This window comes from Armigeres subalbatus, chromosome 2 (assembly GCF_024139115.2).
Source record: "Armigeres subalbatus isolate Guangzhou_Male chromosome 2, GZ_Asu_2, whole genome shotgun sequence".
In the NCBI taxonomy this organism is placed as follows: Eukaryota; Metazoa; Arthropoda; class Insecta; order Diptera; family Culicidae; genus Armigeres; species Armigeres subalbatus.
In genome coordinates, this window is record NC_085140.1 from 200,223,893 (window position 1) to 200,239,343 (window position 15,451).

A 15,451-nucleotide genomic window follows, 5' to 3' on the forward strand; every position below is an offset into this window, starting at 1 on the left:
TCCCATTGAGAGAGCAATTATACCTAAAGAATATAATCGAATACACAACGTAATACCTAGTGAATAAAAATCATCAAAATTTTTAACCATCATTTTGTTTATAATGGAGCTACCGTTTGAAGTAATCAGCAAAAAATATGTCGGTATCTGAATCTATTTCAAGCAAAATTTTTCATAACGACGTATGTAACAAAAGTAAACAAAACGAGGTTTTTAATACAACGTGACAATCACACGCGGCTTTATATAATACGCATCGATTTTACTGATTTCAGATCTTAAAATTCTTTAATTCAATCTTTTTACGAATCGACGTATGTCAAAAATCAATTTTTGAAGTCTCACTGTTACATACGTCGCTTTAACATATGGGAACTAAGAGCGACCTATGTACCAAAAAAAGCAAAACAAAACAAAACTGCAGTTGCGTCAATCGTGCACTATGGAAAACCGACCAATGTACACCGACGTGCGTGCAGCATACCGGTGTACACTCAACTAAACTATCTTAGAAACATCATAAGCCTCATCTTATGAACCGTAGAAAAATAATCGAGTTTCATTTTCATTGAGCCTCTTATGATAATTAGTTAGCCCGCGATGAAATGCATTTCTGTTTCTTATGAAGTCCATAATACTTATCTATAGAAAAAACAAAACATAAGAGCTGTCTTATGATATTCATCACTTATCTTGATGTGAAAAACTCATAACACAAATCTTATGAAATGAGTAGTCAACATGGCGGAGTATGTATAAGTAGACCATCAACCGAGGAAACTTTGAATATTTCCTCACAATCTCCAGATCGCTCCAGATCGATCGCAGTTAAGAGTCGGTCGTAAATTGGAGGAATGCAAATGTAAGTAAATGATTCCTCTTGTTAAAGTTGAGTATTGTGTTAAATATTTACTTCTAAAATCATAATTTATATTTTTCAGAACCTTGTCGATGCAGCTCATAGAGTCCACCAGCAGAAGGAAAAAAACCACGGAGAATTCTTGAGTCTTATCAACTGGTGTAATCACCTAGACGGATGGTGGTCGAGGTTCTACAACACCGCACCGAGCGGCCTTTTGATTAATTTAGTGTTAGAAACCTCGTGCAAACCTTAGTGCAAAACCTCGACCAAATATCAATAGGATGAATCCGCGGCATTGTATATTGGTTTAAATACATTGAATAGAGTATCGTTTAATATGATGTCATATATTATATCCACGATAATACTGCGAATATTACTTTAGGTTTGCTTAAATTTTATTGAACAAAATGTAAACGCACCAAACACAAGAAAAAATAAAATATTATGTTGTAAAATAATTTGCTGCGATTTTATTATGTTTCTTTTTCATTTGCTCTCGTAGGAGTACACAGCATGCATCATATGCAAAAGTGTTTGATCTTCATAAGATTCTCTTATGAATTTCTTTATGCGCTCTAAAAAGGCTTAACATTTTCATAAAACAATCTTATGAAAATCATTCTCGTTCATATAACACATAGTTCATAAGAAAATCGTATGAAGTTTATGAGCAATTCTTATAGCAAAAAAACATAAGAAATTCGTATGACTATCATTAGTTTTCTTGGCTGAGTGTATGTATAATTTTTTCGTTTTTCACAGTGAATTTGAATGAACTGAGATTTGATGTGAAGCACGCTTATTACGTGTCATGTAATGACGCATGCCAGCGGAAAAACGTATTGAAAAAAGATTTAGTTTTAAAACAGTTTTAGAAAAAGTTTTGCCAACTTTCTGCAAAGGATTTCTCGAATCCTCATAATTGTTACATACGTCGTTATGAAAAATTATGCTTGATTTCACCATCAGAGAAACTTGAAGACAACACACAATTAAAATAATCCATTTTTACGTGCAAGACAGCAACAAAATTGATAAATTCAACAAATGAAACAAAAACGATTAAAAGTCAAATACCCATCCGCACCCTTCCGTGTCTTTCATGTTTTCATTTTCCTTTAGCGTAAACATAAACACCTGTTTGACAGTTTGTGTTCGAATGTATCCAGCTTTTTACGCTAGCCATAAATAAACTGTGGTTGTTTAAATTTGACGTTTGATGTGTACAGATTTTATGGTACTGGTCAAGTAGCCATGGAATCTGTCCAAAACATGCCATATGTCAATATTTTTCATTCCAATCTTTTAAAATATTGGGTGCATGACTCTAGGGATATAAAATCCCGCAGGTGATTGAGCTAGGGACAGCTTGAAAGCAGAGACGATCGCAGACGACGTGGTCGGGAAACGGAGGTTGCGGGTAACCTCAGGGTTAGTATTTTTCGATTTTTATTTCAGGATGCCTTTCAACTAGCAAACAGTCCTGAAGAAATCGAAAAGGATCCTTGAGGTGATCTGAAAAATACTGCAGAGGTGATTGTTGTGGTTGTGAAATGTGTTTACAACGTCAACTGATTTTTGTTAAATCCTCCTGGAACTTTTAAGGAGGCTGCCAACGAGTCATTCCAAATAAATCTTTCAGATACATTCATTGGTTGCTTACATATACATTCTATAACTTGCTAAATCATTGATAAAAGAGTATAAAACACCTCTCCACTGTGGCCCGAGGTGAAGAACCCTACAGGGAAGTTCGCGGTGTTGTGGGAGAACGTGATGTTGTCTATATGCAGGCCATTTATAGTTTTCTTTGTGCTTCTGACATCAACATCTAACATTTTGTTTTTTTTTTCTTTCTTTAAAGTTTTTTTGTTCTGTCTCTGCCTTCTTGTTCCGTAGAGCTCCATAGCTCTTGCCATCCGGAAGATGCTCCCAGTCGAACCATTCCTCGAGCACGACGACACGCCACATCTTCACTGACGCCAAATGCCCGGACGAGAAGCTGAAATTTCCTGATCCCAAATCCTAAGCCCCATCCATCCTTAAACATTGTAAACTAACCTCGAGTCACCACGAGTACGCTGGCTTCTACCCCCCTCTTACTAACCGTATAATAAAATGATATTGATTGTATATATCACAAAGAACAATGGCTCCGTAAAGTGTTATACACGCCTGAGCCTACCAAATAAACGAAATTGGAAAAAAAACACCTCTCCACCTGATTCGGCTCTTGAATACCTTTCCGCTTAAAATAATGAATTCCCCTTTGTGCTCCCCAACCTTTCCAAGCAACGCGGGAGCTGCCAAGTAAAACACAATGCCTATAAAATACTGGTTGTTGTTGGTTTATCATGAAGCAGACGTAGTTTTCAATCTCGAATAGTAAACCATTGCAATGAAAATAGAGATGAGGCAGTGGGTTGTGTGAGTGAGAAGTAATTCCTTGAAATTGGCCTTTTATTAATCCTCAAAATCCACGACGCGTTGGTGTAGTGTCAATGGCGTGTAAAGCAACGGGGTTGTCGGCAGCACGCCAGTGATCTTGTCCCCTAAATCTGTCCAGACAGGATATGTTAAGCCAACGCCGTGGGATACACCTCAGCACCAGCACCACACACCAACAGAACACCGAGTATTATGCGCCCTCTCGATTTGAACCATTTAAAGGCAAGGTGTCCAGAAAAACGCACAGCCTTGTCATTACTCGTGATTTTCTCTCCTAAAATAGAAGAATATATTAGTCAATATGTATAAAAACGAATCGTATTTCTCTTGAAAAATTTCTTTTTTGACATATTGTTTCAGAAATCTAAACCTGCTTAGACCAGCGCTATAAATTCTGTACACAACAGATGTCAAAATCGATTACCATAGTTGATCCGTAACTATAATAAAAAGCTGGATTGGTGAACCCTGAGACGAGACCTGCAAAGAGGGAAAAATGTAACTTCAGCTGCTGCCAGTCAACTGCTGTCACGAACTGTCAGGTGCAACCAGCAGCTTTTTGAGTGAAAGTATTGGTATCCCAAATAAAATATTCCACATCATTTTTGTTTTACCAAGACTTTTTTACTTTAACGAGTATTCCAAACCTTCCGTTTAGCTTGTTAATAATCAGTAATAAACCTGTGTTTTGTCCCCGGTATAAAAATCCTTATGAAAATGAATTAACTATTTCGTGAATTGGATACACTTTTATTGTGCTCAGAAGGGTCCACCTGGGGCTTAGGTGAAACAGTCAAGTAAACAGTTGAAACTCGATGGTCAACTGTGATGAAAAGAAGAACAAGTGTCAAAACAAGAGAAAAGAAGCAGCGTCTTTGCAGGTCTCGTCTCAGGGTGAACCTAGGTTCGATCTCGATATTGTACTTCCAGTTGAAAACCGAAGTGAGCTCTCGCGACAATCGAGTTTTCTCCCGTTTCCTTTTGTCGCAACTACGTCGCGACTAGTGCGCATCATGGCGCACGGCGGTGGCATAGATGCGCACTAGTCGCGATGCAGTTGCGACATCAGGAAATAAGGAAAAACTCAATCGTCGCGAGAGCTCACTTCGGTTTTCAACTGGAAGCACAATAAATCGGCAGAGCGAACCTCGTTCGTTTTGGGTCGGATCTGGTGCGGATCGCGATCCAACCTGAACGAATAACCGAACGTTTTGACAGCTGTTAGAGCGGATCCGGGGCAGAACTAGGTTCAACCCAGCAATAACCGAAAACGACATTAGCTTCGAATCCATTGGTCAAGTAAATCGACAATAACCGTTACCACGGTTTTTTTTCTGTGTACTTTATACGTAAATCTAGATTGCTTTGAGAATAGGTCGTATGTGCAAAAGAGAGATTCTCTTTGTTCACGCTCTCTTTCGCCAATAGATCGGCAAGTTTAGCATTTTCTGCTACATTTTCACTTTAGCACGCTAGACAAAGTTATTATCTTTAGATATCTGCCAAAAAATCCAACATAAATTTGTTACAAAGCTATAATAATCGAAAGAGAATGTAACCGAAGAGAGGCTCTCTTTTGCACATACGACCTATTCTCAAAGCACTCTAGAAATTTGGGTTTAAATGATTTGCCAATTCCAGCTCTCAATGGATTTTTGGGAATATTATACAGCAGCCGTTCGATAACTGCAAAATGTTTACTTTTCAGTTAACGAATGCCGTTCGATCAAGGATGTTATCGATCATTTAGTAATCTGCGTTCGATCATTTAGTAGTTTCTCAATAACTCATTCCAGACGCCTAGTTTCAAAATGTGTTGTATGGTGGACTTTTAGTGCGAAGGTTTTTCTTCAACTCTCCTTAACAAGTCGATGTTCGAATTCCACTATTAAAAGAGTTATGGTGCTAGTTGCTATACTTATACTAAATGATAACAAAATACGCAATCATTTAGTCTAAGTTACTGCTACTAGCGCTATAGCTCCGTTATTAGTGGAATTCAAACAACGAACTGTTGGGCAGAGTTGTAGATAAACCTTTGCACTAGAAGTCCACCATACAACACATTTTGAAATTTAGCCTCTGGAATGAGTTATTGACAAACTACTAAATGATCGAAGGCAGATTATTAAATGATCGATAACATCCTTGCGTTCGATAACTGCAACGCATTCTAGACGTCAAACGGTTGTCAATCGACGTCAAATGCAATAAAAGTGCATCTAAATGTGCAGCGCAATACAGCTGTCATTATTGAGTTTGACATCAGTTTGAAGTTTAGCGGTCCGATAACTGCAAAACTGTTGCAACTATCGAATTGCAGTTAAAAAGCATTGCAATTAAATGACTTGCAGTTATCGAACGTCTACTGTAGATCGAACTTTGAGCAGTGATGTCAAATGTTTTACATAATTGATTATTATTTCAAGTTTCATCTAAATGCATAAAACTTGGTCAAATAGTCTGTTGAACCACTACTGCAATCACCGTAATATGTGGTGCAGCAAATAAATCAGAATATAACTTGCTTAAAAGTAACGAAAAGATATTTCAGTACAAACCATTATTATTTTTCTAAAGTTTGTCGAAACAATTATTCCGGCAACCTTGTTGGCCTCACGTGTTCATTCGAAAACATAAACAAAATTCGTTGGTCCCGGATAAAAAATATCATTAAAATATCATAAATTTTATTGTTACAACACCATTTAAAACATAGTTTTTACCATTGAATATAATGGAATTTTGACAATAAAATCACATGAGAAATAATGGTTTTCCACGATAAAATGAATGGTAAATGGGACTTTTACAATAAAAAAAGGGGGGTTGTTATGTATCTTTACAATAAAAAATCGAAAATTTTCCATACAAAATTTTGAGCAAAACAATTGATTTTACGGTTCTTCAATGGGATGATTTCGAGCGAGAAAATAATAGAAAACATTGTGTTTCAAATGTTTTCAATTACTGTTTCTATTGTTTTACAATAGAAATACAACAGGATTTAGAATACATTATACTCCAACATTACAATAAAAATACAATATAATTATTTGTTTTACAAATTATTTTATTTTCAATTTAATTTTAAATCAGTTTAAACTTCATTTTCACTCATTTTACCTCGCTTTGCTGTCGGGACTTCAGAATCAAACTTTCTTCCAAAGTTTTATCTGTCAAACTAATTGATGCGTTGTTTAGCGCATCTTTAGGCGAATCCAGCGCACTACTTTCGAAGTTGGGTAAGTTGCCTGTATCTGGAGAAAAGTCCAACTTCGGTATAAAAGACGTACTAACTTTGTTCCGGATACAATACATGTAGTTATAAACCTGTGCAAAATGTAAATTATAAAAGAATGTTAGTTTTAGAACGTACTTCGAGAAGAAAAGAAAAAAAATACCTGCATCAGTTCTTATTATATCTCGTGGGTGAGAATGGCCAAGCATCAGTATTTCGTCATAAGCTTTATTTCTGTAAAGAAACAAGGATACATGTTACCAGGTATGTCATCAGGTATTATGACGATATTTTTTTTTGTTCGGGATGAACCACTGCGTCCATTATGTACATTGAACTTTTGTAGTATAAGATTACGATTACCGGTGGTGAGTATAAGCCGTTTGCCAGCCCAGTATCATTACTTGACACTTTACCGGTCGCTACTAAACGCGCATAGGAGACCAAATTTTGCAGCGCGATAACACCGCTGCTATTTGATGAACTATCAAATGTCAAACGTCACCGGTACGGAATACAGCCACCAAAATGATAATAGAAAATAGTAACCGATGCGAAAAAGTTTGACTAATGACAGCACGGCGAGTGTGATCAAAATACTTGCGCTCAGGCCCAGTAATGATGCTCTAAGAGCATCATTATCGGTCGCGAGCATTTTAATCACCCGCGCAGCGCTTTCATTTTAGTTTCGTCACTCGTTTCCGTATCGGTCACTATTTTCGGCTCTCAATTTGGTTGCTGTATTCCGTACCGGTGACGTTTGACAGTTGACAGTTCATCAAATAGCAGCGCTCTTATCGCGCTACCAAATTTGGTCACCTGTCAGTCGCGCTACTGTTATAGCAGCGCGTTTAGTAGCGACCGGTGAAGTGTCAAGTAATGATACACAGAAAAAAAAATCATTCATCAAATTAAAAAAACCGTTGGTTAAAATAAAAAGTTGCGTTGGTTCTTTTTCGTAGAGAGTTCCGTGTGTTTAAAATAAAAGTACGGAAACTTTTGTTACACCCATGCTTCAAAAGTGACATGCGGCTCTGAAAATAAAAGTACAAAACATTCACCATAAGAATGTATCATGTCAAATCAAAATTGTAGAAAAAAAAGTTGATTATTTTCAATTTGAAATGAAGCTTTAATTTCAGCAAAAAGGTTTTCCCACCCTTCCATTTATGTCTTCTTTTTAACTTCATTGAATCGATTTTTACTTCATTTTAAAACTTAATATTTATTGCTCTGGGTTGAATTTTAAAACATGTAATATTTAGGATGGCCTGGGAATGTCGTGTTCATTGTCGTTCAATCCACTTAGCATGTAATCAAGCCGGATTGGCTGCAATCGGTCTTCGAGATGCTTTATCAAGAGTGGCATAATTTTTCTTCCTGTAAATCTGTAAGGAAAAGCAAAGACAAAAGTAGCGCATGAGGATCGTCATCTTAATTTTAAATTAACAAGAAATTCAGCGCACAACTTCATTCCCGCTATTGAAGTACCGGATTGGCTGCCGTTTTCAAAGATCAGATTTATAGCACACTGGTAGCCTGGTAGTACATCCTTTCGCTTGAATATTCAAAAAAATGACTTACCTAGGAGCTCCTAGTTTCGTGATAATATTACAGGAATTTCCTTTGGCACTGCATTCTGGTCACTACTGCACAAAACAGTAGCTAAAATGGCGCAAACACACAAAAGAGTTGCGATTAATAAATATATCGGAAGCAGCGCCTGTGGTTGGGCTGGTTTTGTCGCTACTGTTTTGTTTTCGTTTTTGCTGTCATGCACGGAAAACGGTTTTGACCGTATTGACAGATAAATAGTTTTTAGGTTGAATGAGAGAACTTTAATTTGTCGTTGGGAACAGAAGAAAAAAAACTTTTAAATTGAAAAGTAATTTTGAACTAGGCTTATTTCACTTTCAATTTTAACGAAACGAAGCACTTTTCAGAAGGAAAGTGTAAAACATTCTGTAAAACCATGTTTGTTTTTTGTGTGTACTGCGCTGCCAAACGGCTTAAACTCACCACCGGTAATCTTGCTCTAACGCGCTCCAACACTTTAGATACTTACCACGGTTCAGAAGCCATAGGGATCTACCGTTGCCCAGCACCCAGAAACTGTAATGAAAAAGCCACTTTCTGCACCATAAAGTTTCATTATTTTCATCTCTCCACTAATTATAAACAAAACTGTACACGCTCAAATGAATCCAGCCATTCTTCGAGTAAAATGATGAGCAAAAATTTTTGTTCCCTTCAATTTTTTTTAATTCCAATTTTTATTGCATAACATTTCTAGACCTGCAATATGAAAATATATTACTTCAGAATCGGTATACATTTTTATTCATTTAATGAGCAAAGCTACTGTAGTTTTATTGTTTTCAATTGTTATTTCAGCAATATAATAAATCCATGAAATATTATAAAATTATATTAATTCAATTACATTAGAAGAATTTCCAGATCATCCAAACCGAATACTTTCATAATTTTTTTAGTTTTTGGATGTGCAATACCAAACATAAGCGAACAATAAAAATATAATAGAATGTATTGGTAACATTTAAATATATTGTTATGTTAATGTAAGTACAATAAAGATCTTTTACAACCGTGAACATTTTACAATAAGCGTACAATAGTTTGTATTGTTTACTACACAATCTATTGTATTTCAATGGGTTATGTCATTCAAGTTACTGTAAATTTTTATCCGGGGTGCCAACCCGATTCACCCGATTCATCAGCCCGCCAACCGAGAGAACAAAGAAATTTGACATCTCGCACTTCTGAAGTGCGGAGTCCAACGAGGTGGGAAGTGCGCAATATCTGAAGGAATCGCCCCTCAAATTTTTGTCAGTTTGGTAAATTTATTGTCGGCGTTACGTAATATTTAAACGGTGCTGAATAGTCACAGTTGATTGTTCACTTTGGAAAACAAAAGGCAAAAACAGTGTTTTGACAGCAGAAAGACAAACTGGCAAAGTGAGTGAAGTGGCCGACGGTTCGGAAAATTGTCTTGTTTTGAAATATTTTTTCAATTTTCTTTAATACCATATAAAAGTATATTTAATCATGCCATTGCCGATAATTGCACCGGTAAGTTTAAAAATTAAGGATTTGCTGAATCCCAAGCGAAATTGTTGAATATTATATAGAAATAATGCTATGCAATTAGAGCTCAATGGGGTTAAAATAAAAATCCTTTGTGAGGTAACTCGTTTAGATCTGAGATGTTTAGATGATTTTTTTTTTGCATTTGTAGAACGCAATCGAGCCAATGCAGGTCGATGCCCAACCCGAAGATAATGAGAACAACGAGGAAGATATGTATATCGTGGAAAACTCGTCAATTGATTTGGAAGTGTATGCCAATCAGTTTACCGGACTGGCCAAGTTGCACCGGCTGATTTACATTGCGGACCATTGCTCAGCGCTACGCTTGGAAGCCCTGAAGATGGCAATCAACTATGTAACGACCACTTATAACGTGACTTTGTATCAGCATCTGCACAAGAAGCTTGCTGATATGTCCGGTGGAAGCACCCTTCCGGATGTGGCTGCTCAGTCGAGTTCTCAGGTAAGTATTTTGATGTGAAAATAATGTCGCTTATTACGGTATTCATCAATATTGTTGCTTAATTTTTGAAGTATTCCAATATTGGGCTACAGAGCAGCATCAATTAGTCTTGCAATCTTGAATATACCAAAACATCGCATTTCTATACGGCTCAGATACTATTTTGAGTCGCTGCTAGGGAAATAGAGAGTCTTGCCGTACTTTCTTACCTAAAATAGTTAAACTTCAAAAGGCAGATTACGCTCTCAACTTTGCACTCAAACTCGACCCGTGGTAGCATTGTCATTATTTTCCCTTTTATTACAGCACTTGCATGAAACAACGATATAAACCTATGTTTTTGAAGAAATCATTTTACCTAATTATTTGTTTGTGTATCACTTCTAGGATATACCAAGCTTTGATCAAGCGTGGGTTGAAACTAAGAGCAAAAAATCCGCTCTGAAGCTGGAGAAGCTGGATTGCGATTTGAAGAATTACCGAGCAAACTCTATCAAGGAAAGCATTCGTCGGGGTCATGATGATCTCGGAGATCATTACTTGAATTGCGGCGATTTATCAAATGCACTAAAATGCTACTCCAGGGCTCGTGACTATTGCACTAGCGGCAAACATGTGGTGAACATGTGTTTGAACGTTATCAAAGTTTCGATCTATCTTCAAAATTGGTCGCATGTACTGAGCTACGTTGCTAAAGCGGAGAATACTACGGAAGTTGCGGAGAATTCCAAGGACAAAGATCCCAACCAGGCGGTAATCACACGCCTAAAATGTGCAGCAGGACTAGCTGAGCTAGCTACAAGCAAATACAAGTCGGCCGCTAAGCACTTTTTGCAAGCGAACTTTGATCTGTGCGACTTTCCGGAAATGATTTCCACAAATAACGTCGCCATGTACGGAGGGCTTTGTGCACTGGCTACCTTCGATAGGCAGGAGTTGAAAAATGTTATTTCCAGTAGTTCTTTCAAACTTTTTCTCGAATTGGAGCCGCAACTGCGAGACATCATATTCAAGTTCTACGAATCTAAGTATGCATCCTGTTTGAAGTTGCTCGATGAAATCAAGGATAATCTTCTGTTGGACATGTACATCGCACCTCATGTAAATGCACTTTATACTCAAATCCGCAACAGGGCCTTGGTGCAGTATTTCAGCCCCTACATGTCGGCGGATATGCGCAAAATGGCAACTGCTTTCAATCGTTCTGTATCGGCACTTGAGAATGAACTGATGCAGTTGATATTAGAAGGACAAATTCAAGCTCGCATTGATTCGCATAACAAGATTTTGTATGCCAAGGACGCCGACCATCGCAGCGCAACATTCGAGAAGGCTATTAATGTTGGGAATGAGTTTCAGAGGCGTTCCAGAATGCTGATTTTGAGAGCTGCCATGGTGAAGCATCATATTCATGTCAAGGTAAAGCATTTTCGTTGGTAGTGAAATGGTTTCGAGCTTCAGAATGTTTAACTTGAATATTTTTTTATGACAATAATAGAACCAATACTACCAGTACAGTTATTTCCTAAACTTGGTCTTCAACCCATTATCACAATCCTATTCATGTTACATATGACTAGCCAGCTATTACTTTTATTACAGAATCAACCACGTGAGAGCAGTCATGCCACGGAGATTCTGCCAGCAACGGGATCTTCCTCCTCCACACTGGTCCGCAACTGATCGAGTGAGGAAGAATTCTTCTTTCGGTTCAAGAGAAAACCTAAATAGAAGGCAATTAGAACAACAATATCTACACATGAAAACAGAAAATAAATATGCAAAGTAGCCATAAAACTCAAGCACCCTGAATGTGAATTGACTGAGAAAATTATCTATGGAAAATGGCGTTTGAATTTGACGTAGCAACTACATAAATGCCGATTAATACACAATCCTGAATGTACTAATTGATATGTTTTTATTGATTATTAAACTTCACAATAAACACAAGTTTTGAAATTTATCGCTAATGCATGAGTGTGCAATTTTTCCCTCGAGTTCCGAAAGTTAACGTCTTTTACGATCACGTCGAGGGCTTCTTGAACGGGAATGGTCACGTTCTCTGTCTCGCCTGCCGTAACTGTTTCCTCCGTAATGGCGACTTGCATGTGGTGAACGAGATCGTTTTCTTGATCTATCCTTATTGATTCTTTTTTCATCTTCGTCCTCCGAATTCGATTCGCGGCGAGTTTTTCGTTCATTTCTCTTCGCCGAACGCTTTTGCTTTTCATTGTCGGAATCACTTGATGAGCTGCTGGATGTACTGGAACCTGATCTTCGCTTTTTCTTATGCTTTTTCTCCTGTTTGTGGCGCTTTTCAATCTTCTCTAACTTTTTGAGTAGCTTCTTCTTTTGCTTCGTGGAAAGCGATCTGATAAAGTCGGTTTCAGTCTGTACCTTATCCATTCCGGGTTCTTCTACCAGCTTATGAGACGTGGATAGTTCTTTAGCACTTCTCTTCATAGCAAGGCCATCTTCACGGAGACCTTGTTCCAAATCGTTTTTCGAAAGAACTTGATTGGCTTCGGCCTCGGAATGAATTTTTTTGGCTTCGCTCATGGATAGACTGTACATTGTGCATTCCTTATCGGTATTGATATGCCCCCATTTGTGACATTTGATGCAACGTACGTTTCGCACTTGAATACCAAATCTGAAAATATTGACTCGATTACTATCAAACTTATCTAAGAATGGAAAAATATTGTAAAGGAGTATTCTAGCGGATTACTGTTTGGTCATTGCTATCATTTATGGTTCTGAGTTTGGGTCATTTCTATTCATATTATGCTGATGTGGTACCATGGTCGAACCTGACATTCTCAGGAAACGATAACAAATTTTATGAGCTTTTTTCAAATCGGCGTACATACACTATTAATCTATTGATTCTTATCATGATTTTTGGAATGGCGATTGTGTATTAATCAAACTATTTTGGTGAACTAATGTTCCCAACAGAAATAACTGATTGCATTCTGTTGCATTTCAAGGTCAAATACAGTTACGCCTATTTGAAAAAAGTTCCAGAAACACACAAATCGAGAATTGCTGCCTATAATGGCATATTTGTAGCTCTTTTACCGGGGTCTCCATCCATATGGGACAAATATGAAATTATAGGCAGAGGCAGAATACGGCTTCCTATATTGGTTGACAGCTTGGAAAGATCTCAACTTACGGCTGATCACGAATCTCCGTATCGCCCTTACAGTAACTTTCTCTTGGGGCATTATATTTGCGTTGCCATTCGAATTTGTACTCTGCCTCGTCGGTAGTTTCCTTCTCCCGTTCCTTCTTCATGCCTGGGGGAAGTTCGTACATGAAATTAACGCTCAGCTTGTCCTTGCTTTCTTTGCTGAGCATAGCTTTGTTGTCGTGCAGTTCCTGTTCCTTTTCATATTGATTCCGCAGTTCCTCCTGTTTCTTTTTGTAGGCCTCCGCCTGTTGTTCTGCCATCCATACCTGGAAACATAAAATTCCTTCCTTCAGTATTCCGAATCAATATTCAACCTTGACAAAATAAAAACTTACCCGTTTCAAATTATCTCTGGAGGCGGGATGAAAGAACTTTTTGCACATGTAATTATTGAATCCTTTTCCCATTTTTGAATTGCTTTAAAGTTAAAACACTTTCTATCTGGAGACAAAACAAAATAAAACGCAGAATTTTTCTTTTGCTTTTATTGAAAATCGTTTAGTTTGACACTAACAAAATAGACTGGAGCCCTCGAATGCGCCCGATTTTCATGCAGTTCATGCAGCAATTTCGCCAAGTTCAGATACAGATGGCAGTTCAATTTGTAGTTCATGCACAATCCTTAACACGGTTACTGGCTAAAACAATAGAGGTACACTAATAAAAATCCACACATTTTTATTGGCAAAAATCTAAAGAAATTTACAAATAAAATTTATGTGAGCGTTAATAACCACCCGCTATAGGAGAATCCACATGAAGATTATTAGTTAATGAAGGTTATGTGTGTTTCCACATACATGCTATGTGAATTCACATAGCTTTTATGTAGGAAATGCTATAGTCAAAATTTATGTGTGCCACACATAATGGATATGATTGTATTTTTGTCAGTGTAATAAACTATAGAGGAAATAGAGGTAATAAACTATAGAGGAAGATTGTCGCTGTCGTCACTGGCGAAACATCTTTTGCTGGCGAAGATAGGGCACTAAATGTCAACGAAGGAAAAATCAGTACGTTTTGACAGATAGGTACCCGACATGTTTGCGAACGATAACAAAGGGAACCGCAGCGACAATCGTCCTCTATAGTTTATTACCTCTATTATAGAGGACGACTGTCGCTGCGGTTCCCTTTGTTATCGTTCCCAAACATGTTGGGTACCTATCTGTCAAAATGTTCTGATTTTTCCTTCGTTGACATTTAGTGCCCTATCCTCGCCAGCAAAAGATGTTTCGCCAGTGACGACAGCGACAATATTCCTCTATAGTTTATTACCTCTATTGCTAAAACAAAAGATATTTTAGTTCAAGACAAAATTTTCAAAACGACTTATCTGCTTTTGTAAACAAAGATTCAAACGAAGATTTTACGAATCTGTGCTCCCACGTAAACCAACACCATCAACAGGTAGCCGAAGGCTTCCCCTACCTGTCTGTGGTGATGGTTTGCGTGGGAGTGCTATCAGCACAGAGAACAGACATGGATGCTCGAACAAAATTTCGTTAAAAACGTGTGTAAAGATTTAAATCGCACCTCAGCGCCGCCAACGCAGGCTGCCCGACATAAAAACTCAATTCCACTAAGTGATGGCGTTGGCATACACTTCATAAACAATGTAGTGCTGCCACCTAGGAGCGAGCCTGGGAGCAATTCGGAATGAACACTAGCGCCACAGACAAACAGACATAACACTCGTCAAATTTCCATCGTTCACTGATTTACTGGTCAATTCAAATAACCATTAGTTGGCCAATCGATCACTCGTGGCGCGCAAATCGGTTTTGCTCTAGTTTGACGTTTGCTTACTACCGCCATCTGGTTGCCTAACTAACTGAAATCAACAGATGTCGTTAGTGTTTAAACGACGATGAATTTGATGAGTGGATGTTCAATGTGTTATGTCTGTTTGTCTGTGCTAGCGCTAAAAAGTAAAACACGGCAAATTTTAACCATATTTATTAGCACACTAGCACCGCGCAACGAGGGCATAACGACATACTTCAAAATGACCAGTACAAACTTTTACACAAGCACGCGAATGAAGATGAACGTCTGTTCTCTGTGCTATCAGATTGGACAAATCGACGTTTGAATCTTTGTTTACAAAATCAC

At 37.7% G+C, this 15,451-nt stretch overlaps 2 protein-coding genes across 2 annotated transcripts; one reads left to right on the forward strand and one right to left on the reverse strand.

Moving 5' to 3' along the window:
* Positions 1-9,491: 9,491 nt before the first annotated feature.
* LOC134211504 (COP9 signalosome complex subunit 1b) lies at positions 9,492-11,933 on the forward strand. Its single transcript, XM_062688401.1, has 4 exons — positions 9,492-9,650; positions 9,817-10,131; positions 10,519-11,550; positions 11,734-11,933. The coding sequence occupies exons 1-4, from the start codon at positions 9,627-9,629 to the stop codon at positions 11,812-11,814; spliced, it is 1,452 nt and encodes a 483-aa protein (XP_062544385.1). The 5' UTR covers positions 9,492-9,626; the 3' UTR covers positions 11,815-11,933.
* A 96-nt stretch (positions 11,934-12,029) lies between these two features.
* LOC134211505 (corepressor interacting with RBPJ 1) lies at positions 12,030-13,854 on the reverse strand. The gene is made up of 3 exons (XM_062688402.1): positions 13,669-13,854; positions 13,316-13,599; positions 12,030-12,787 (listed from the first exon to the last, which is right to left on the reverse strand). The coding sequence occupies exons 1-3, from the start codon at positions 13,738-13,740 to the stop codon at positions 12,142-12,144; spliced, it is 1,002 nt and encodes a 333-aa protein (XP_062544386.1). The 5' UTR covers positions 13,741-13,854; the 3' UTR covers positions 12,030-12,141.
* Between the last annotated feature and the right edge of the window lie 1,597 nt (positions 13,855-15,451).